At 33.4% G+C, this 22,152-nt stretch overlaps 1 protein-coding gene across 1 annotated transcript; it reads left to right on the top strand.

Moving 5' to 3' along the window:
• Nucleotides 1-2,992: 2,992 nt before the first annotated feature.
• LOC128998623 (regulator of microtubule dynamics protein 1-like) lies at nucleotides 2,993-22,099 on the top strand. Its single transcript, XM_054424838.1, has 8 exons — nucleotides 2,993-3,347; nucleotides 5,625-5,822; nucleotides 6,427-6,576; nucleotides 11,323-11,437; nucleotides 14,207-14,318; nucleotides 14,587-14,801; nucleotides 17,556-17,789; nucleotides 19,795-22,099. The coding sequence occupies exons 2-8, from the start codon at nucleotides 5,632-5,634 to the stop codon at nucleotides 19,864-19,866; spliced, it is 1,089 nt and encodes a 362-aa protein (XP_054280813.1). The 5' UTR covers nucleotides 2,993-3,347; nucleotides 5,625-5,631; the 3' UTR covers nucleotides 19,867-22,099.
• The last annotated feature ends 53 nt before the right edge of the window (nucleotides 22,100-22,152 follow it).

Below are 22,152 nucleotides of genomic sequence, written 5' to 3'. Positions count from 1 at the left end.
TTTTGTTGGAACCACTTCTCTCTTTATAACCGTCCAAGCTGCAGAACAAGGATTTTGTGCAGATTCAATGAATTTGACATTACTTTCAAATCTGGCAAGCTTAAGGCTTTCTTGGTATTCATTTTTGACTCGCAGATATCTTGCTTTAGCTTCAGGAGTTTTGGATACCTTGTACATATCATAGGTTAAAAGTTTCCACTTTCTTAAGGTTAGTAAAGTGGGATTGTCTGTATAGGGCTGGATGGAGTTTTTTAGATTCTTACGGGGCCGGAGGGGTTTTTTGGGAAACCACTCGTTAACCAACATTAGAAAAGTATTTAAAAACTGGTTAAATTTTTGGTTAGCATTACCACCTTGAAGTAGAACATACCAGTCTATGTTAAAGAGATCACCCACAAAGCTATGTATTTTACTTACAGGAATCTTGTTTGGAAGCAGCTAATGGTATATTTGTGTATTTAATTTACGAAAGATTGCTGGTTAATGGACTATGACAATATTGACTCCGCTTAAAATGTACAGATATAGATTTTTAATTCATATTGTTTTGGTTTTCAATTCTGAATGTTTTATTTAATTAATGAGCTGATGTCACCTGTCTGCCATGTTATCTTATGGGACGTCTGTCACTAAACAACACCACTTGTGACGTTGCCAATTCTACCAGGCCGCGGTAGTAATTTTCTAAGATGTAATTTTCTAGATCATTAATTCTTATAGAATAATAGACTATTATGTACAAACTGCTGACATATGAATAAACATTTACGTCATGCCAAAAGAAATAGAAAATTATTTTAAAGTAATGGTAAATAATACTGTTAAAATAATATTTACGAGAACTTTTAGTCTCGTTATAATAAACATTTCGATTTAAATTCAAACATTTTGCTAGTAAAACATATTGTCTCGTCAATAGTCGAATAGTCTTTTATTGAGTGGTATAAGTCACTATTTCGTAGATAAAGTAAATAATATCCATAAACCTTCCTCTGTTTTGAAGTAAGTAAGACCAATGAATACACAAAAAAAGACCTCTTATTGTGGGTCAACCCCTAGGAGGATTAAACATTATTGAGAGGACACGCTGTAGTTTCATTGAAGTCGGGTGCCGTACTTGGATTGGATACTTATGTTTTATATTATTTTTAATACTATATCCATAAATTTAAATTTAAATCATGATCAGTACTGTAAGTGTATTTGAAAATTTTGTCTTAAAGAGAAATAAAACAAGTTTTAATCCTTTAAAAGAATGGTAAACGCATTTTGGCGTCAGAAGACGCGATGATTACTGAACGTGTACACTTTTTACTCAAAGTTTCTTTGGGCAAACAGATCAAAATGTATAGCTCAACATGATATCAATATAGCTCAAAAATCATTAATTTGTTTGCCAAGAAATTGTTTTACTTTTTATGTTAGTAATTAAATTGTAACAACGCTGTTAGTGTAAAAAAAGTGATCGCGGATTTGAATTTTTTCTTAACTTTGACTATTTAAAATCACCTGCCTAGCCCATAAATGCCTTAAAACTAGTATTAAAATGTTATTTATAAATCGAGAAAACGAAGAAAAATGCACATTTAAAATGTATTTCACCACCCAAATTAAATTTTTCATTTTTACCTATATTTAATAAGATTGTTTTATAAACTGGAAAAATTAAAAAGAATTGTATTGTAATTATTTTTCTAAATACTACTTTTAAATAAAGGCGGTAAATTTATATTTTTAATTTCGAGAAACTCTTAAGGAACACGAATAAATTGATAATTTGTATAGATAAATATCACAAAACACAAATCATTCATCAAACGCCCAGATTAACAAAAGACACAGCTAACATACAGACACTTACCACATCCTAAAACGAATATACGTACGTTCATCTTGTGCTTTGTAAGGTTTTATATTGGTGGTTGTTGGTACATGTTTCTTTCAAAAACGTAATTAAAGTAATCATATGTTCAAAGTCCGGGACAATTATTTCAACTTTGAACTTCAATAATAAATAATCGTTTTTATAGAAATTATTGACACCATTCGATAGGAAATTTTATTTACTTTAAGAATGCCATCGGTGAATAACACAGGTGTTTTAGTTTTAGCGGCAATTTTAATTCGAAATAGCGCGCGCCTCTCGGTAAGAATCTCTCGCTAAGCAAAAATACAATCGAAACGTCTCGAGAGGTTCAAACAAAACGTTCGATTGTAACATCTGCATCTCGCAATCGCGCATCACCGGAGCACTAGCATTGAGTATAAACATAACTTATGTTATGTTTATACTCAATGCTACTAGTCACTAGTGGTTGTGGTTGTGTCCGAAGTGGGTCTGACTTAGGGGAGGTACGAATGAGGCATTTAGTTCTAAATTCCTCCGTGAACAGCGCTGTAGTAGAGAGCACTTTGGCAATGAAGGTTTACTAATCGCAAAAATAGTTCTGTTCATAAAATAAAATTATAAATGCCTCAAATTCAATTTTATTATTTTTTAATTATAAAATTAAACTATCATAACCTAACCGAACTAACCAAACTTGCTGATAAAGAAATAAACAAAAGTTTAGTAATCGGAAAAATAATTCTGTTTATTAAATAAAACTAGAAATTGCTCAATTACAATTTTATAATGACTTAATAATAAAATTAAACTGTAATAACCGAACCAAACCAACCAAACTTGCTGATAATAAAAACATCTTGGACAAAAAGTTAATGCTACCAGCGGTATTCGAACCCGGGACCTACAGTATATCAGCCCAGCACGCTAACCATTAGACCACCGAGGCCGATGGCTATTGTCCGTTTTGTTACGGTAATGGCGTTCCCTCAGCTAATAAGAAGCCCACAGCTGTCATCGTAGCCTCTTCTATACCTCCCCTGAGTAAATACCGTCCGAAGTCCGGTGTCGTGTCGTTGTGGTCTTTGTGTCTGTTCTGTTTGTGTGTTGTGCGTTGTGGTTGTGGTGTGGTCGTTTGTGTCTGTTCTGTTCGTTCGTGTGTTCGTGTTGTGACTTGAGGTGACAGGTGACTAGACTATTTCGCATTTCAAAATTTACTTTTCTTTTAAGAAAATAGGCCGGAGGCCTAAGTAGTTGGTTTTTATTGTCGTGGTGCGAGAATAAGAAATATATGTTGTGGTAAATTTTGTAGCAAAATATATTGCCTTGTCACTTAGACACACTTTTCGTTTTTGACATTGTATTTAAATATTTTTCCCCTTATACTTTTAGCGTATAACTAAGCCTAAGTCTTCCTATGTACAAATTGGCCTAGCTATAAATTAGTTATTTCTAAAAGTCCTCCAGTTTGCAGTTGAGATGGAACATTTATGTTGCCTTGGTGAGTAGCACTACTTATCTTAATCTTCAACATCAGTAGAATCTAGTAAAGCAGTAACTTAGGCCTAGGTAGGGATCACACTGAAGGTCATAGGCATAACTGATAGAGGTGTATTAAGTTAGCTTGTGTTACTTTTAGTTGTATACACTCTAAATGTGGTTCGCCTAACTAGTGCAAAGGCCTATTCCCCTGATTGTTGGGCTATTGTTTTTTACCTACAGTCTAAGTTAGCTTATAGCCTAGAGAAAAATTCTTATAACTTTCGTAGGGTAGGTAGGCCTAGCTAATGTACTTTTGCTAAAAATTTCTATTGTAAGTTATAGGCCTAACTTATGTACACAGGCTTTTGCAGCCACTGTCATAAGAACCCTTGGAAGTTTTCAGTGTCTAATTTAAGATAGGCAACTTCTTTGTAAATTGTTGATTGCTTTCAGACGTATGCCCTTACAGCAAAACTTTGATATCCGATTCCATCGATAGCTTATACAAAGTTTGGGTTTTAGTTAGGTAGTAGAAGTCTGGTTATCAATCAACTTGATACTTTTACTGCTCGGTTCCACTTACCCCACTGGAACACACATCTATCATCCCTACTGCTACCTATGTACATACTACTACAACCCAGAATGCCAACCGCATGGTAAAAAGCATTAAGTGTTTTGAGAGAGCTTTGCCTGTCAATTCGTAGGCAGCGCCACCAGCGTGTCTATGCTGAGTGCATGGTATCGCTGGTGGCGCTGCCTACAAATTGACAGTCAAAGCTCTCTCAAAACACTTAATGATTTTTACCATGCGGTTGGCATTCTGGGTTATAGTAGTATGTTTTCTGTGCTGCTACTTAGACATCTAACCTAGGGAACTTAGGTAGGGTAAGTACCTAAGTTAAGCTCCCTAGGCTAAATGTCTAAGTAGGCCTACCTAACTTTGTAATTTTCCTGGACTGACTTTTGTGGCCACTTATTGTAGAATCATGGTCTTCTGGGGGTGACTGTGTCAAAATCAACAATACACTATTTAAAAAATGTTATTTGATTCGTCATCTGTCCGGAAGTCAAGTCGCCCTTAGGATGCTCCTTTACATTGAGGCTGAAATGCCGGAGAATTGTTTTTTTTGCAAGTTAGGTTGATTTCATATGTGTAGCTGGTTAGCTGAGTGTCTGGTAATCAAAAGTTCAGCAGTGTGATATTTAAAAAATGCATTAGTCAATTCCAGGGCTATTAAAATTCACAATTATTTTGTTTGTAAGGTTTTACAAAAAATCTTTCTTTAGTTAATATAGCTGGGTACGTTAGCTGAGTGGATATTATGCTTACCTAGTGTTACGAAGCTTGCCCGTTCGGTCCTGATTAATGGTGCGCTTTACCTCAGCTCGGAAATCTCAGCTCGGGCTTCAGTAGTTATGTTTCACCATTGGAAAGCGCTGCGTGAACCGCTTGCAGACGTTTCCAAGATTACTGTTTTAGAATTAACAAATAATGATAGCTATGCACTCTAAAAGGCTTATAGTAGTACAAAGACCAATCTATAGTTAGGTGTTTTTCAAATGTTCAAAAAACTTTTTTTTATAAGTTTAGACTAGTTGAAAAGACCCTTTTTTCTTGTACTACAACTCAAGTGTATAAGGTGTGTTTAATAATTGAAATATAGAAAAAAAGAACTATAGAACATTTCTTCTTCTTTAATATGAGACCTTAACTTTGATTCTACCTTCAATGTAGCAGGTGAAAACAGAAATCTTGCAAACTCTTGCATTCGGTTGCGCGTCAAGGGTAAAGCGCGCTCTTAAGGTCAAAATCTTTTAAATGGTTCAAAACTGAACCCAGCAGATCAGTCAGTAACAAAGCTGTCATCTCATTCATCAACACTCGCTGTTCATCCATCCGTCTTTAATCAAATGCACTTGTAAAAATCTAATTTAATTCATCAGAGAAAAATAAGATAAACCATACGCTAGACTAAGAAAAGTGCTAAATTCTTTTGAACACGTTGGTGTAAAAACTGTGAAGTTCTTTGACAGGCTGCCTTTTGAAGCTCATTGATTTGATTATGACCATTTAGAAAAGTATTACACAGGTATGGCTCTCAGTCACACCTTCCTAAATCATTTATTCCTCTGTTTCACTCCCTGATATTAGCTAAGTTTTTTAACCTCACTACATTATTTTATCTGCGATTTTATCATTACTGTTAATGTTCTAACAAGAAAACCATTCATTGTTAGCTAGCATGCCTGTTTTATTTTTAGGCCTTCTGTAATTTCTGTTATTTCATTGCAGATTGAAAATGAATGGAGACTTCATACGTTACCGTGGGCTGGTTGCTGTGGCAGTTGGTGCTGGTGTTATGATAGGTGCTGCCAGTGTCTTCCTATATCAACAGTTATTTGGTGAACGCAGACGTCTTTTGCTCCAAGAGGATATTTCTCAGCTGGGTGAAACTGTTGCAGAAATTCGTAGAGAGCTTGACACTTTAAGGTAAGTGATGAAAATAACTATATTATTACGTATGCCCTCTCCCTAAAATTCACTAGGTTTATTGTTTGTTGGCAACATACAGCAAAAATTTCAAAGTTGGTATTTTATCCTAAGCTTAGTTAGGCTATGCAATTTTTTGTGATTGTGGTAAAATCACTAACTAATCCCGTAAATGTCACTGATTTTAGTAAGTACGCCTACTGTACTCACACCATTGAAATAAATACCAAAACCATGAATAGTTTGGTAGTGAGTCGGTGGCTCAGTCGGTAGCGTCGCGGACTTCGGGCCCAAGGCAGCGATGTCGTGGGTTCGGATCCTGGTCACTGCCGATAACATTTTATCAGTACAGTTCACCTTTGTACTGTACCGGCTCACTCCTTGCTTTGCTGTAAACGATCCACGCACGGGCGCTTAGTCTATGTGGACGGGCAAATGCAAAAAGAAAGAAAGAAAGAAAAAAGTTAGTTTTCACAAAACTTATAATAATCATCTTTATTGTGTTTTTGTAAAGATTTGACTCTAGCATTTGAGCAGTTGGTGTGTTTTATGGAAAGTCCTGCAAATTCCTGTATTTTTCATAGGCCTCCATGTTTATTTTCAGAGTTCTGCAAATTCAGAGGAAGAGCCGCAACTCCAAAAGACTGTTGGGAGCTGCCAGCATCACGACTGAGGCTGAAACTGAGATGTTCTCTGTTGTTGGTGGAGACGAAGTTGATGACGAGTTTTTTGATTTTTCCTCAGATAACGAAAAGTAAGTAATTGAATAAAAGTACATTCCCCTTAACCAAAGTTTCTAAATCGCGTGGCTGAATTATTAGGCAAGTTAAAAATAAACAATAGAGCGTTCCAAGCGTATAAAAAGGGAAAAAGAAATGTCAAAAAAGAGTTTTTTTAAATAGGATTACATATCCAAAAGTTTGGGTTTTCTTAACCCTTTTAGTGCTACAGCGTCGCTGCCAGCGACGATGTGTTTTTACCTTGAAGTGCAAGCGTTGCTCATAGTGACTATTCATATTTTATATAGTACGCATTGATGCCGTGGACTTGATAAGCGTAGAATTGTAAAAGTAGTTTTTAGTCTATTCTCATGCATGATATGTATTGTAGTTTTCCTGTTTATGGATATATATTATATTTTGATCAAAATTGGCAAATTTATTTATTTTATACTAAGCTATTTATATTTTAAAAAACACACACTTAAATACCCTCCTGTAGCAGTAAACCTATGTACCTATGATAAACCTTATTAGGACTTTATTTAAATAGATTTAATTGAAAATCCAATCAGGCAAATGGAAATTTTCTCAGTCTACAGGTTTGCTGCAGCGGGGATATTCTTTGTTAGGATTACTTTTGTCTTGTTGATGTAGGGAAACACATTGTCTATAATTTTAAAATTGATCTTGTAGCCAATGTTTGTACTTATTTATGTGTTCTTGACTATATAAAATTGTATTGCTTATGTACAAATCAAATAAATGATGATTTCTTAAATATTGTCTGGTAAATGTTCATATACGGTAGACAAGTGTATCATATATGAACAAAAATATATATATTACATGTGGCTTATATAACTTAGGACATCCTGTTGGCAAAAAGACCAATGTTTTTTTATAAATACAGCCTGGATGTAAAACATGTTTTTTTTTATGTGAATAATTCGATAAACTTCTGTCCATTATATTTCCCAAAATCAATGTAATTTTACTTTCTTTCATTTTTCAAAACTCAAACTAATATATTTATTTAATTTAATCTAAAATGATCATGTTTCATGTTTTATCTTATCTATAGTCAAGTGTGGATTGTCAGAGAAATAGCATTGCACACTCAGTGTTCTGGTATACATCAGTTTTTCCAAGAGTAACCATTTTCAATTTAAACATTTTCCACTCTAAAACAAGTGTTTAATGACTTAATGTATACATAATTGTTGAAACGTGTGCTCTTTTTAACCATCTACAGTAAGTCTCGGTGAATGTGTTGGTAGCATTTTTGTACTGAATATTTCTTATTGTATAATTTTAAAACACCAAGGTTTGTAGCCTACTCTCAAGGCAGTAAAAATATGTTAAAATACATTTTGTGATTAGTTATTTTGAAATTTAGATTCTTAAAAAAATATTAACCTAAGTTAGGAAAGTAAAAGCTCAATGCAGGAATCTAATTTGTTTTGGTTTAAAGAATACAAATTCTATTATTAAGAAAAATCATAAATTAACTTACTTAATATAACATACCGGTACAGCTAATATTTCATTCGTATTATGAATGACCAGAATACTTTTTTGCAAACTAACTAAATACTGCTTCAAAACAATTTTTATAACACAAAATTCAATTTAACTCATTGACATTTAAATTATGTTCCCTAATCTATGTATTTTTCACTCAAAGAAATAGGTTGGTTGCCTCTTTTAACCTTGCATTTGCCTGTCCTCAAAAACCTGTCCATGGAACGTAACAAACAAAGAAAGCGGTTAGTCGATATAGTTAAAGAATGAACTATACCAATGATGACTTAAACTAGTAAAATTACACCATGGCGTTTGTTTTATAGTCTGTCACATAACTGACTGATCTATGTAGAAAAATCCTTTAATCATAATTATTTAGGATTCACTTGCTCCCTAAACTGGATATAAACTTATGAACAGTATAGTAATGATTCATAAAATAAACCCTTAACATTTCAAAGTGGTAAGTGTCTTCCAAACAAACTATGAAGTAGACTTCTTTTATTCCGATCTTTTTTGTTCTTACTAATTTGGTTGGTTCAGACGGCGACAAGTTTGGGAACCACCATCATCAGACTTGGGGAATGGGGTTTTATGGGGGGTTTTGTAAAAATTGTGTCTTCCCATTTTTTACCCTCAAAATAAAATGTCTAAAACGTTTTGTAGAGCTTAAAAATAAGTAATTTACTATGTTGAGGTGTTGTTGTACAATTATTAGTTATGAAAAAATTTCAACTAAAATACAGGGTGTCTACCAACCGGGAAATCTGGGAAAACCGGGAATTGTAACTTAATTTTTTATTGGCCATGAAATGTACGGGAATTGTCCTTAAATGCCAGACTATGTCCTTAAATTTTTAATGGGCCATAATTTTATCGATCGCTAGTTGGTTAGGAGCACATAAAAGGTTTATCAGATGTCTGTTTACATTTTCATAGTTTATTACTAGAGTAATTATGCAATAAAAACCCCATTAGCAGTCTCAAACCCATTAATATTTTATCACGACAATCAAGTGTCAAGTCAAGTACTTCCAAGAACTGTTGACTCAGTAGTAGTTTAGCTCATAAAAGTTGTATCACTTTTATTCCTTTACAACTATTTATTTATTACTAGGGTAATCATTATTAGATCCCAAACATATTTTATCACGGAAATAATAGTTTTATAATGGCTGTTAAATTTCACTTCTTACTTGTACTTCAATTTGCCGCTGGCCATTGCCTAGTGCCATAAAACTGTTTATGGTTTCATATAAAACATGTAACTAATCATAAACATAACTAAGTTAAACCCTTTTTTTATGGATACTGTAGTTTATCTTTCAATTGACAATACCAAAAGCATTGTTGTTTGCATACAATTTTTTATCACTACGTAGGCCTAATTGGTTTCAAATTATGTCATTGCATTTTCTGTATCTTTGTACATTGTTGGCGGTCAGATTTCAATTTTTTTTTATTTCCCATATTTATTGCGTTGTATGCTTTAAGCAATCTAAATCTTATGAACTAGAATGATGATATTGTAGTGACTTTGCTGATATTATAACCTCATTGTTTGTTACTCAGTTTATATAGGCCCTCCTAAATAATTAGGCCTAGGCCTGGGTATTTTGATTCTTTGAAAGTGCTGTAAAATATACTAAGAAAATGTAATTGAGCCTAAGTTAAACTAATGATGGAATGGGCACACGGGAGGGACTAAGGCTAAAGGTGTAGTGACGTCATATCTCTAGTGGCTAATTCTTCTCTTGAGGCAACACGATTACCGTAACGAAACGGTGTGATTTCAGCGGCGTTCGTGGCATAGTTGGTAGCGTTGCGGATTGATGTTCAGGAGGTCCCGGGTTCGTAACCCGCTGGCAGCTCTATTTTTTTGTCAACAAATTTTTCATATCAGCAAGTTTGGTTGGTTAGGTTAGGTTATGACAGTTTAATTTTATAATACTAAATTTTAAAATTAGTTTTATAATTAATTAAGTTATCATTAATTAGATTTTTATCTTATATAGTTTTTATATATTATCAGCAAGTCTGGTTGGTTAGGTTATGTTATGACAGTTTAATTATAAAAATTAGTTTTATAATTTTAAAACAATATTTTATAGTTAAAAAATTAATTTTATAACTAAAAATTAAAAAAAAATAATTTAAATTTTTTCAACTTAGCAGTTCTAGCGGCGACGCTGACACTATATGTTAGCCTTAGTCCCTCCCGTGTGCCCCACCAAACTAATGATTGCTATGTGTTGATATTAACTTTGCAGATGAAAAGAATCTTACTCTGTGCTTACTGGTAGCCGCTTACCATAACGATTTGTACCTAGAACCGAGTTACAATATATTCATTATGCATTAAAGATTTTTTTTCAAAAGTAGTCGAGAACCTAACGTTGTGCCAGGGCGAATAATGCCAAATTAATCTGCCTGGATCGGATAAGCTATGTTATGATGTTTCCGTGTGCGATGGAGATATTTAGGATTTTGTCGCTATTGCAGGAGACAATGATTGCGTTTTTCTGTTACACTATAAAAGCTGTACCTAAAGTATAATGTTTGTTTACTTTCAATAAGTTTCTATTTTGAAATTTAATTCTTGTCTATTATTATTTACTTTTCTCTGGAACAACTACAATGAAGAACAAGATTAATACAGTTTGACAAATCAGGAATATTATTCTGTAATCACACCGACAAAGGTCCTTAAATGTACGGGAATTGTCCATGAATTTTTTATCCAGAATGTAGTAGACACCCTGAAAATAGTAAATTTAAAATTTTCAAAAAGGTCAATTTTTTATATTTTTTTATAGAGTATAAGTCAACTGTTGTAGTTTGCTTGTTTATATTTAATGAAATATGGCAAATTTATTTAATTTCATGTTAAGCTATTAACATTTTACCAAAAGCACATCTCGGTACCTTTGCTGTACCACCAAACCTAAGTAATCGTTGAACCTAGTTTTATTTAAATATAGAATAAACCTGCAGTTTTAAGTTTAGGGAAATATTTTAACAAAAAACCAATCAGGAAAATTGAAATTCACTTTGTCTGCAGCAGCATGTAGGCCTATTTTTATTATTTATGTATGTTATGTATTTATGTTTATGTTTTATTTATGATGAGATTTTCATTGCAATGAAACTGCATTTCAATAGAAAGGAGACTTTTTGTTTTCCACTTTCTATGGACCTTTTACAGTGAGATGAAATATTTTTATTGGATTATATTAATTTTTTATTGCTTTTAGCATGGCAGAAGAAAACAAAGACTCCACATTTGATGAGATCGACACTCTCCTGGAAGGGAGTTCACGAGAAGACAAAACAAAGGGTTACGGTCTGCTGCTAGAACTTCTTGATAAGGTAAACATTGTTGTAGATTTTTCATTGCAATTGCTAAAAAAACTTGTAAATGTTGTGTGTAACAAATCAGCATGCAAGTTATTTGGTTGTGTAGGCTTGTGTTTGTTATTAAATTTATATAACGTTTTGGTAAATAGAAAGATTAAAGCAAACATGAACTCGGACAGCAAAGCAGCACTAATGGCACTTGACAGTTTTGACTTTACCTCCAAGGCTATATGGGGCTGTCATCAGGCCATGAAAGCCTTGGGAAAGAACAACCTACTTGTGCAATAGCGGCAGATGCCCTTAGGCTGAGTAGGAAGACCTGCGGAAGGTGGTTGGCTTTATTAGCGGCCATTGGGTATTCCGTGGACATCTACACAAGATGGGAATTATGTTAAAAGCCTTTTATGTTGGAAATTTGGAGAGGAGGAGGAGACAGCATTCCACGTGATATTTATGTGCCCAGCCCTACAAGGTCTGCGCATGAGATCCCTTGGCCTATCGACTGGAGATCAAAGGAAAGAAAGGATCTCATGGTTCACAAAGGACCTGGGATTTGACGGAGAATGAGGACCTGTGAATGAGGATGCACAATAAGCTGTTCCAGCTGTGCTGCAATCCCATGGTTACTTGTAAGCCTGGCCCTCTATTAAAAAAAAACATTTTGTTGGTTGGATGAATAAGAAAAATTCTGCTGTGTGATTTTACATATCTTCATAAATGTGCATAAATTGGTTTAAATAAAATTATGTATTAAGAATTAAAAGAATAAAATAGAATAAACTAGTCCGGAATAAAAGCACTATGCTGACAAATATACAGAGTGTCCGGCAAACGGGAAATCGTAAAAAGCAGGAATCATATGGGAATATATTGACGAATTTGTACTGTTTATGGAAGTAGTAGGGAAAAGCCGGTCCTGGACCGGCCCCCAACAGACTAGAGATTTGCCCATTTTCAAGCTCGACTGGCTTGTGGTAGTGAACCCCTTAGACGAGGCGTGCAAGAAACATGGCACGTGATATGGGGATCATAGGTGTGCCGAAGACCGATGGGTGGCAGATAGAATTACGCTTGGAATAGAATTACGTTACTCCCCCCCCCCCACTCAAAGTAGAGTATATATGTTATTCCTAATCCGGGATCCAATATAGACTCTTATGAGAGTAAAAATTGGGAGGTGATGAAGACCCACCACCACTTTCACTAGTAGTATATATATGTTCGTCCTACTGCCGTAGCCAATATGGGCTCTTATGGGAGTAAAACTGGGAGGTGTCCTCCAACCCCACACGTAGAACTAAACCGTATGTTTGTCCTACTCTGGAATCCAATATCAACCTAATGGGGATAAATTCAACCCCTTCCCTTATCACTCTGGGGAAAAAATAGTATATATTTTTTTCTTACAATCATCTAGAAATTGTTTGCAGTTGTCTAATGATGTTTCTTGAAATGTCGTAACTGAATCCAGTTTCAGAGACCACGACTACATATGACTGAGTATGTATTCTATATCAGTGTCATCAGGTAAATGAGCTATGATGGACTTGCCATCTCGACCTATAGGGTGAGCTCTGTTTATCCACACTCGTTCTTGACATCCTAAAACCTCTCGACAAAAAGTCCTCACTATTTTTCTGAAGTCCGGTCGCTTCCCGGTCCAGTGCAAACCTTTAAATACTAGGTTATTACTCCTGGATCTCGATTCCAGATCAATGAGCTTTTCATGGGTAAACCTTTCTTGTCTTTTTAACAAAATAATTTCTTCTTTAAGAGCAATGTTGAGCAGTTAATTCCTCTACTTTGGTGTTTATGGTTATTAAATCGTCCTTGGTTGCTACTTTTGACAGCTTTTCGTCTAATTTACTCTCAAGTAAGCTGCTTAAACCTACTATAAGCTGGGCTAGGGTCATGTCGCCTACTTTTGCATCTCCCACGTAGCTAACCTCAATGTTGTCTGGGCTATCAGATGAGATGATGACACGTGAACGTTTATTTCTTGAGCCACTCGGAGTAAAAAAATCACCTATTTATGAATCAAAACCATCAAAACGCACTTCACGGAAAATGTTTACAAAAGCCAAAAAGTCAAATATAGTTCACCGACAAGAGATGTACTTGTTTACACCGGCACACCACAACCGACCACGTTGCCGCACCACAGTTTTGACCAACTAACCACAATCACTAAAACCGGTCTTTAATAACTGACTTTACCTTAGTCTGAACAAATTATCACAATCCGGATAAGAAATAGAACTTAATTTATATTCTAAATTGAAATAAACAGTTTATAGTAGAATGTTCAAAATATTTCTAAAAGTACCTAATTTAATCAAAATGTTTGAAAGTAAAATTAATGTATGCAACATGAAAGAAAATCAAACCTGTTCCTAAAGCCTTGTAAAATGACAGAAAATATGGATTTAAAAAACGTCTTGAACAATTTTGATTATAGTTTTGTATGTTTTAGCCCTTCTAACTTGCAACAAAATGATAAAAACCCCATTGCTGTAAAATTATGGTTCAAATGTAATTGCAACTTACATGATTTTCCCATAGAATATCATAGATTTACTCCTACCGCTTAAGGTTGTTGATAAGAGTTGTTGACAAGCTAATGGTAGATAGTATGTATCAGATTGATGATTATGTTTATTGTTTTTTTTAAATTTAAGTGAAAGCTTGGATTTTAAAGTCATATTATTTTCCAAGATTGTGGAAATAAATTTAAAAAGTATTTAGGTATTATGTTGCTAATTTTAGAATATTTTTCTTCAGGACCTAGAAAACCCTGAGATCCTTTGGAGGATGACCAAGGCTTGTCACATGATGGGATCCTTGAACGGAGCTGAAGGAGATAAGGACAAAATGAAAGAGTTTGTTTACAAAGGTACCTATTTAATTGAACCAATATTTAGTACAATAAAATATATTTTTGAATGCTAAAGTTCTAAAAGTTATTATTTTTAATGTGTTACCTAGTCTAAATAAAAGGAGGGAAAATTAATATTTACAGATAGAAATGAACAAAGGTCCAAAAATGTTTGATTAAGACATACTTTGAAAATTCATGGGAAAATACTTTTTAAATTATTTCATAGCTCTTGTTTGGTTTATATATTTAGTAGCAAGCACTTACTAACTAAAATATATGGTAGGTGTGGATTACGGACAAAAAGCCATAGAGATTGACGCTGAGAACTGGAAAGCACATAAGTGGTTTGCCATCTGCGTGGGAGCCAGGGGCCAGCTCCAGAGTGTAAAGGAAAAGTTACGTGACGGACATGTGTTCAAGGAACATGTAGACAAGGCCATCAAGATCAATCCTCAGGATGCGACACTACATCATCTATGTGGCCGATTCAACTACGAGGTACATGCTTATACAGGGTGTCCACAACAGATTAGTACAATTTCTTACTTAAGCCATACTGTTACTCTTTGATCGACAATATTTTTATTTGTTGTTGTTAGATCTTCTTTTACCTTTGGTATGGTAGCTATTTAATGTGTGTTTAGTAGGGTTTAAACTTAAATTAGATAGTTAGAATTTTTCATTGCTGCTAATTTTTTCTTTACTTGAAAAACACACCATTACCTTAAAATACTTTTTGGAAGGACATAAAGACAGGTGGTGTTTTAGTTCAACCAATCCATTCGGAACATTTGGCAAAACTATAAAAAAATGGTATCGGTATTGATAGTTTATACATTTTGTATCGACACATCATAATTATATATTATTAATATTTAATATATTTTACATATGTCTAGTTTGTCAAAAATTAAATTTGTCAACAACTGCATAACACAAATAATATGAACAATACAGTATCTACAAATTTACAAAAACAATGCTTAACCCATTAATACTATCAATTCAAATATTTTATTTTTGGTACTAAAGTTTCAGACTCATGAGATGAAATTAAATTAAATATTACTTTATTATCACAAAACATTTCACAAATCCAGCGTAGCTGGTGAAACAGGTGACATTCTCAGATCTTAAACACTACAAAATAAAATTAAAAAAACGACTTAACTTAAACTAAAATACATTTACTTATCATTTAAACGTTCGGAGAGTGAATAATAATTTTTCTTTTAAAGGTATTGCTTAAAATAATTTTTAAATTTGGAAACACTGTTAATATCTTTGAAATTAGTGGGTAGACTGTTGTAAAGCCTTAAACTCATGTAATAAGGAGATTTTTCATATAAACATAGACGATATCTTGGAAGTTTTAACCCGTTAGCTGTAAACCAATTAGATAAATAAATTAAGAATAGAAAGACTGAGTTCTTGTTTAAGATTTTTCAAATTATTTGATTTAACTATTGCCTTTGTGTCATCAGCATATAAGATAAGGTTTGACGATACGTTTAGAGGTAAATCATTAATGAATATTAAAAATAGCAAGGGGCCTAATATTGACCCTTGCGGAACCCCGCATTTAAGCCTTTGTGAAATACATTTTTTACGATTATTGTTCTTTGTTGTCTGTTAGTTAAATATGAATGCATCCAAGAGAGTGCCATATCATAAAATTTTAATATTTAAGTTTGCATATTAATATATCATAATTTACACAATCAAATGCCGTGGATAGATCACAGAACACCGCTGCTGTGCTCTGCTTTGGATCACCCATCCAAACCATCAGACACCTGATTTATGAAATCTGAGACAGCAGATTTAGTGTTTTTCCCAGATCTAAAACCAAATTGTTTATTGGTAAATAAATTATTATTTTCTAAATATCAATAAAGACAAAAATATATAATAAAGATCTCAATATCTAAATATTAATAAAGATCTCTGGCAATATCACCTGTTTCACCAGCTAACGCTGGATCTGTGAAATGTTTTGTGATAATAAAGTAATATTTCATTTCATTCATTAAATTTGTTTGTAAGCAATTTTTTCAAAGATTTTAGACAAAGATTGGAGTATTGAAATAGGACGATAGTTATCGGGATCCATTTCTGAGCCTTTTTTCAAAGGTGCTTTTAGCTCATCATTGTTTAATTGATAGGGACAAATTCCTTCATCCAAACATTGACTAATTGAGACACACTGTCAGCAAGGCATACACTTTACATTTTCCTACAGTCACCTTTCAAAGTGGGCTGTACTGATTATAGTACAGAAAGTTGCTAATTACTGCATTTCCTTACTTTTGCCGCACACCAGTATTCCAACCAAACAACACAAAACAGTGTGCTTTTTTATCATGCACGTAATATGTGTACGCTTGAAAATAAGTTGGCAACATTTAAAGATATTACGACTACGATCAGCTGGTGCAGTCTTTCCCATTTCGTTCCATGTTTGGATTTAACCTAACCTAAAAACATGTTGTACAGTATTTGAAAGACTAATTATTTATATGCTTTTTAGTAACTGTAGGAAAAATATATGATGTGTAACGCAAGTGCAAACTACCTTTGCTGGGCAGGAGAAACTTTCCACACTTGCCTACGGCTTGTGCGTAAACATTTCTCTCGTGTGCAACAAAGTGCCACTTCTCCCACTAGTTACACAAATAGGCTAACTATTCTCTATCGTTTTTGTAATACTTTTGAAAATTAACATTTTGAACTGTTTTGGCAGATGGGCAATAGTGCTTAGCTCTCTTTTTCTTGACTTGATATTTTAATACCTTTAGTCACCCAGCATTTCCTATATTTGTTTTTGGGTTATTGGGTCAAAATTTACCAACAATCAATTTAAAAAATGGTGAAAATTTGTTTGAGCATTTTTTTGAGGCAATAGGTTCCAATTAACTCCTGATATCTGTTGATAATCAAGCGCTTTATTTTGATTTGAAAATAATATTTTTTTGTACCTACCCTACTTTTTTGCAAAGTGTAATATTTCTTGAAATTGCAATAAAAAGTGCCCTGTGATCTGAAATGCCTAGTTCAAGGTTATTTTAGATCTTATGGTCTAATAGATGATTTCACTAATGATGGGCTTTTTTGCACCTCAATTTTTTGGGTAATTTTATGTGAAAGTACTCATAATTTAGATCTGACCATGGTGGTATTAAATCTGGTATCCCCTATAGAGAAACATATTAAATTGTAACTGTGAAATTTGTCTAAGTAAACATCTTGCAGGTTGCTGGTCTATCCTGGCTAGAGAAGAAAGTGGCCAACACGCTGTTTGGAGAAGTTCCTCCAGGAACTTATAAACAAGCGATTGACTCTTTGTTAGAAGCGGAGAAACTCAACTCTACGGCCTGGAAGGAAAATCGGCTCCTTCTAGCTAAATGCTACGTTGGAGAGAAGAATTATCAAGAAGCACTGGAATGGCTTGATAAAGCCAAGGAAATCCCTGCTGCAAGCGCCGAGGTAACTTTTTGTAATCATACTTTATTATAACTGATTCTTAAACTCCTGAATAATCCTTTTTGGTAGCTACTAACATATGGCGAGTATTCCCTGCTGTGTGCAGTAAATGTAATCCGGCAAAGTGCTGTGTTAAGCAAGAGCCTTTTACTTTACAACTGTTGGTAACAAATTGATAACGCTAGTTTTAATTCTGCTAGTTAAAGATACAGGGTGTCAGACATCAGTTATCTCTCTATAATAATAATAACAACACTTATCAATTAAATCATGATTCTTATTGAATAAATGAATTTATTTCCATTGAGTACAAACTTATTACACACATTGACAGTGTTTGGAAATTGACTGGCTGCTTTTCAAGTAGTGCGGCCAGTTAAAACAAATAAATAACAATAAATTATAACATATTTTTAGTTAAGCATCATGCCCCCCTGCCGCAGCATAATAGCTTTATGCCACCTTACACCTTTAAACCAAATTTCATAAAAATCTGACAAAGTTACTCAAGTTATCGCGTTCACGGAAGTATATATTTCTTGTTTGATTTCCACCCATAGCGGCGGCAGCATAGATCGTTTTATACCCTCCAATACAGTTTTTTGCAATGGTCTGACTAATGGTTTGGTAGAAGCTTCCAAATACCTCTCAACGTTTTCCGCGTTACGCTGTAATTTCCGATATTTTTTGCGAACGTTTTTTGTAAGCCTGACTATTTCCCTTTTCAAATCATGTTCACTGCTATAACTCACTATCTGAACAACCTTGTGTGATACAGTTCTTAATAACAATCTTCTTCCTCTTACACCTCTCCATGGTCTGCATGTCGGTGGTAACAACTCAATCGACCCAGACATGGTTGATTTGGGCAGCGCCCAAACACCTCTCAACAGCGATATGTACTAGTCCCCATATATCGGGGAGCGAGCTGGCGTAATGGTTAGAGCGCGGGACTTCAGTCCCTGAGGTCCCGGGCTCGATCCCCGCCAAGTCACCAATGGATTTTATCTAAGTGATAATGCCGCAACCCCTAGGTCTAGCCTGAAGTAATGTGAGAAACAATCCCAGGCTCGTGCCTAGCGTCCTTAGGGGAAAAAAAAGTCCCCATATATCGCGTTTTCAAAGCCGAGGAATATATATCTACTCATATCTAAATTTACACCACTTGACATTATGAGTTAAGGAAATCCTGCTGAACTACAAAATGAACCAAAAAAAATTTATCTGCTGTATATTATACCATGGATATTTTTTGAAGTAATTAACAAGGTTTATTGGAGCTTGAATAGTTCATCATAAGTGTCAATCTTCTTGCATTTCGCATCCTGACACTTTCATGCAAAAAACATGCGGTCCCTACATCACGCATATTCATAACCTATTTCTTAACATTTTTTCAAAAAATTTTTAAGAATGCCTTATTGTCAGGAGATAGGTACTCATTCACGTAAATACTGTCTTTGGGGAAGGACGTGTTGACTTCATGGGCTATCATCTTTTTCTTGTCTCTGAACTTGCCAATATAAAATTATAACTATTATGCTATTCCGATACCGATTCCCAACTCTTCTGCGATGATCGTGTGATCTGAAATATAATACCACTATTCCGATACCGATTCCCAACTCTTCTACGATTTCGCGATCGGGAAATTACCATTATTATACCACGATCACGAAAGACGACGATAAAGTCTAAACAGTATGATTTAAATTGGACTTCTGTAAATATCAATTAGGTTTTTTTTTTAAACCCCATCCTTATGTATCTAGCAGTATGTATCTAGATCCGCATCCGTAAATGACATTTTCTTAGATCCGCCCATCACTAGTGTGCTTATTAGGCTTGTTTTTATTTGTTTATTTATGCATATTTATGGCATTAGCATTATTTATCACCTTGTCGACTTGCAACATTTATTTTTGCGATATTAAAATAATTTTGTTTATTAATTACTGTTATTTTATGTAATGTATGAGTAGTTTACTGATGATTTTATTTTTTACAGGAGAAGAATGCCGATAAAGAAATAGATTCTTTATTGAAGAAGTACAATTCTTACCGAGGGTTAATGACATGAACTACCAACCAAGTATTAGTGAAATAATCAAACCACCATAATTTAGTTAAAAAATAGTTTACATTTTGAAGTTGTCAACCTCTTGTCATTGTACCATTAGTTTTTTCAATCATTTATTTGTTGTTTCATAATGTTTTGAGTTACAAGAACTATTACATAATATGTCAGCTCTAAAGGCTGTATGTTTTTGAGTTCTTACTCAGGTATTTATTTATTCAAGTTTTTGACAAAAATAATCTTTTGTTCAAAACTAAGCTATCTGAGACTTATTTAAAGCAGTATAAATCCCACTAAACTTTATTAAAGTATATTAAGATGTCAGCTATGTTTTTATATAGGTTTAAACATATCAACTAAATAAAACTCTCTTCAAGCAATCAAATTCATTAAAAAAGAAAAAATTAGTCTTGACAATATCCGGCAGCTTTATTTTATCCATAGATTACTCCCTTAACCCAAGAATGGACTTTTCTAAATTTTTAAAGGGACATCAATAAATAATCACTATTAATAAAACTAAACAGTTGTGAACCATGTTCATTTAATCAAAGAAGTGCAAGTCTGTGACAAATGCCAAAAACAATATTTCTCTTAAAAGTATGAGTTGTATAAAATCACAAAATGTGTTCCAAATATATTTATTCTGCTCTACTTTAGTTTGTTATAATACTTTTATATTTGTAGAGTTAAGTGAATATTTCGTAATGTCAACAAATATAAAGTTCAGTAATAGCTTGGAAGTATTAGTTATGGAAAATTACAAAACTGTTTACTGTCATCTCCTTTTAAACTGTCCAACACTCGCTGGAGACTATACCACTACTGCAACAAGGGTGTCAAATATAGGGCTGGAAATAATCAAATTGTATTTTCTAATAAGTGAAATAGTCAGTTCTAAATGATTAGTTTTGGAAAGTAAAATGTGATTTGTCAATATTCTAAGAAACAATCTGCCATTTTGTACTCTATACGGCTTAAAAAGTTTAGTAATTTTCCAAAATTGAGACTTCTAAGCTATTTCATTCTATATTTGAAATAAGTCAAAAATTACTCTTCAACATCTAAAAAATAAAAAGTTTCTGCAATTTGCTTAGACAACTGTTTTGAAGATTAACAAAGTTATTGTATTACCTTTCCTAAAGATGTAAATGTCATTTCTTAATCGTAATAACTTTTTTTTACTAATATTTCTTGCCCCTTTCTTGGAAATCATTCCAGTCTACGGTTCCTAGATATCAAACGCACCTGTATTTTAAGAACTCTTTAAAAACATTATAGTTATTACTACACAATTTCTAGCCAGGTTAAAAAACTGCATATGTAAGCAATTTAGTCGAAAACATTTTCTGCCTTTTTAAATGCAAAAGTAGACATTATGCATTTAGTGTTTGTTGTTTTTTTATCCTCACAAATGAAAAGTATTTTAGTTGTATAAAATATGTAAGGGCTTTCCAGTTACCCTTTTGAATTTAATTCAAGGTATTATTTCTTGCGAGCATATCGGGTTTGGTAACCATAGATTACCACTTGGTGTTAAAAAATTAGTTATTATAATATATTGATTGTGCTATGTTACCTTTTAAGCTTTTTATATGGAGCTTACATTAAGCTAGTTTCATTAATTTGTGAAAATTTAACTTTTCTATTATTTTATTTTTTAATACATTTTTAAGTTGATATATGGCTGGATTTTCATATATGGAAAAATTGGTTGCGATTTTGTGTAAGTTTTCAGAAACAGTTTTTGTCAAAATGTTAGTTGTGTTTGTATTTTAATATTATGTTTAAGTTATCAAAAATACTTATGATTTAAAATCTAATTAATTTTAGAGATTTAGCTAACCATGACTTGATTCACTATAGGTATTCAAAGATATAATTCAGTACATCCCTCCAGGACTGATCTTACAAGTTTAGTTTTGTAGAAACTCTTAATCAAAATTTAGCGTAAGACTACTATTTAACATTGTAAAAGACTGCTTTATTTTTTTAGAATGTTTATTGTAAAAAAACGTGTGTGTACAAGTAGGAAAGTTAATTGTGGTTTGAATGTAATTCCTTCCAGTATTGTTTATGGGTATTAATCCAGGTTATGACTACCTTTCATAATTTGAAGTAGTTTAAAACTTCTATGTAGTGGGAAGGAACTAAATGGGAAAGGTTTTGTATGGCTGCATTGTTGGTTATTTATGTTGTTAAACTTAGCATAGAAAATAAAGTTAAATTCTTGTTAAAACCAACTGGAGCTTTACTTCGTCATCCTCATAGCATCACGCATTATTATAT

The sequence above is a fragment of the Macrosteles quadrilineatus genome, unplaced genomic scaffold (assembly GCF_028750875.1).
Source record: "Macrosteles quadrilineatus isolate MER2022 unplaced genomic scaffold, UCM_ALF_1.0 Scaffold_7__1_contigs__length_78375512, whole genome shotgun sequence".
In the NCBI taxonomy this organism is placed as follows: domain Eukaryota; kingdom Metazoa; phylum Arthropoda; class Insecta; order Hemiptera; family Cicadellidae; genus Macrosteles; species Macrosteles quadrilineatus.
The sequence above is the reverse complement of the archived record's forward strand: the minus strand, read 5'-3'. Positions and strand labels throughout refer to the sequence as shown.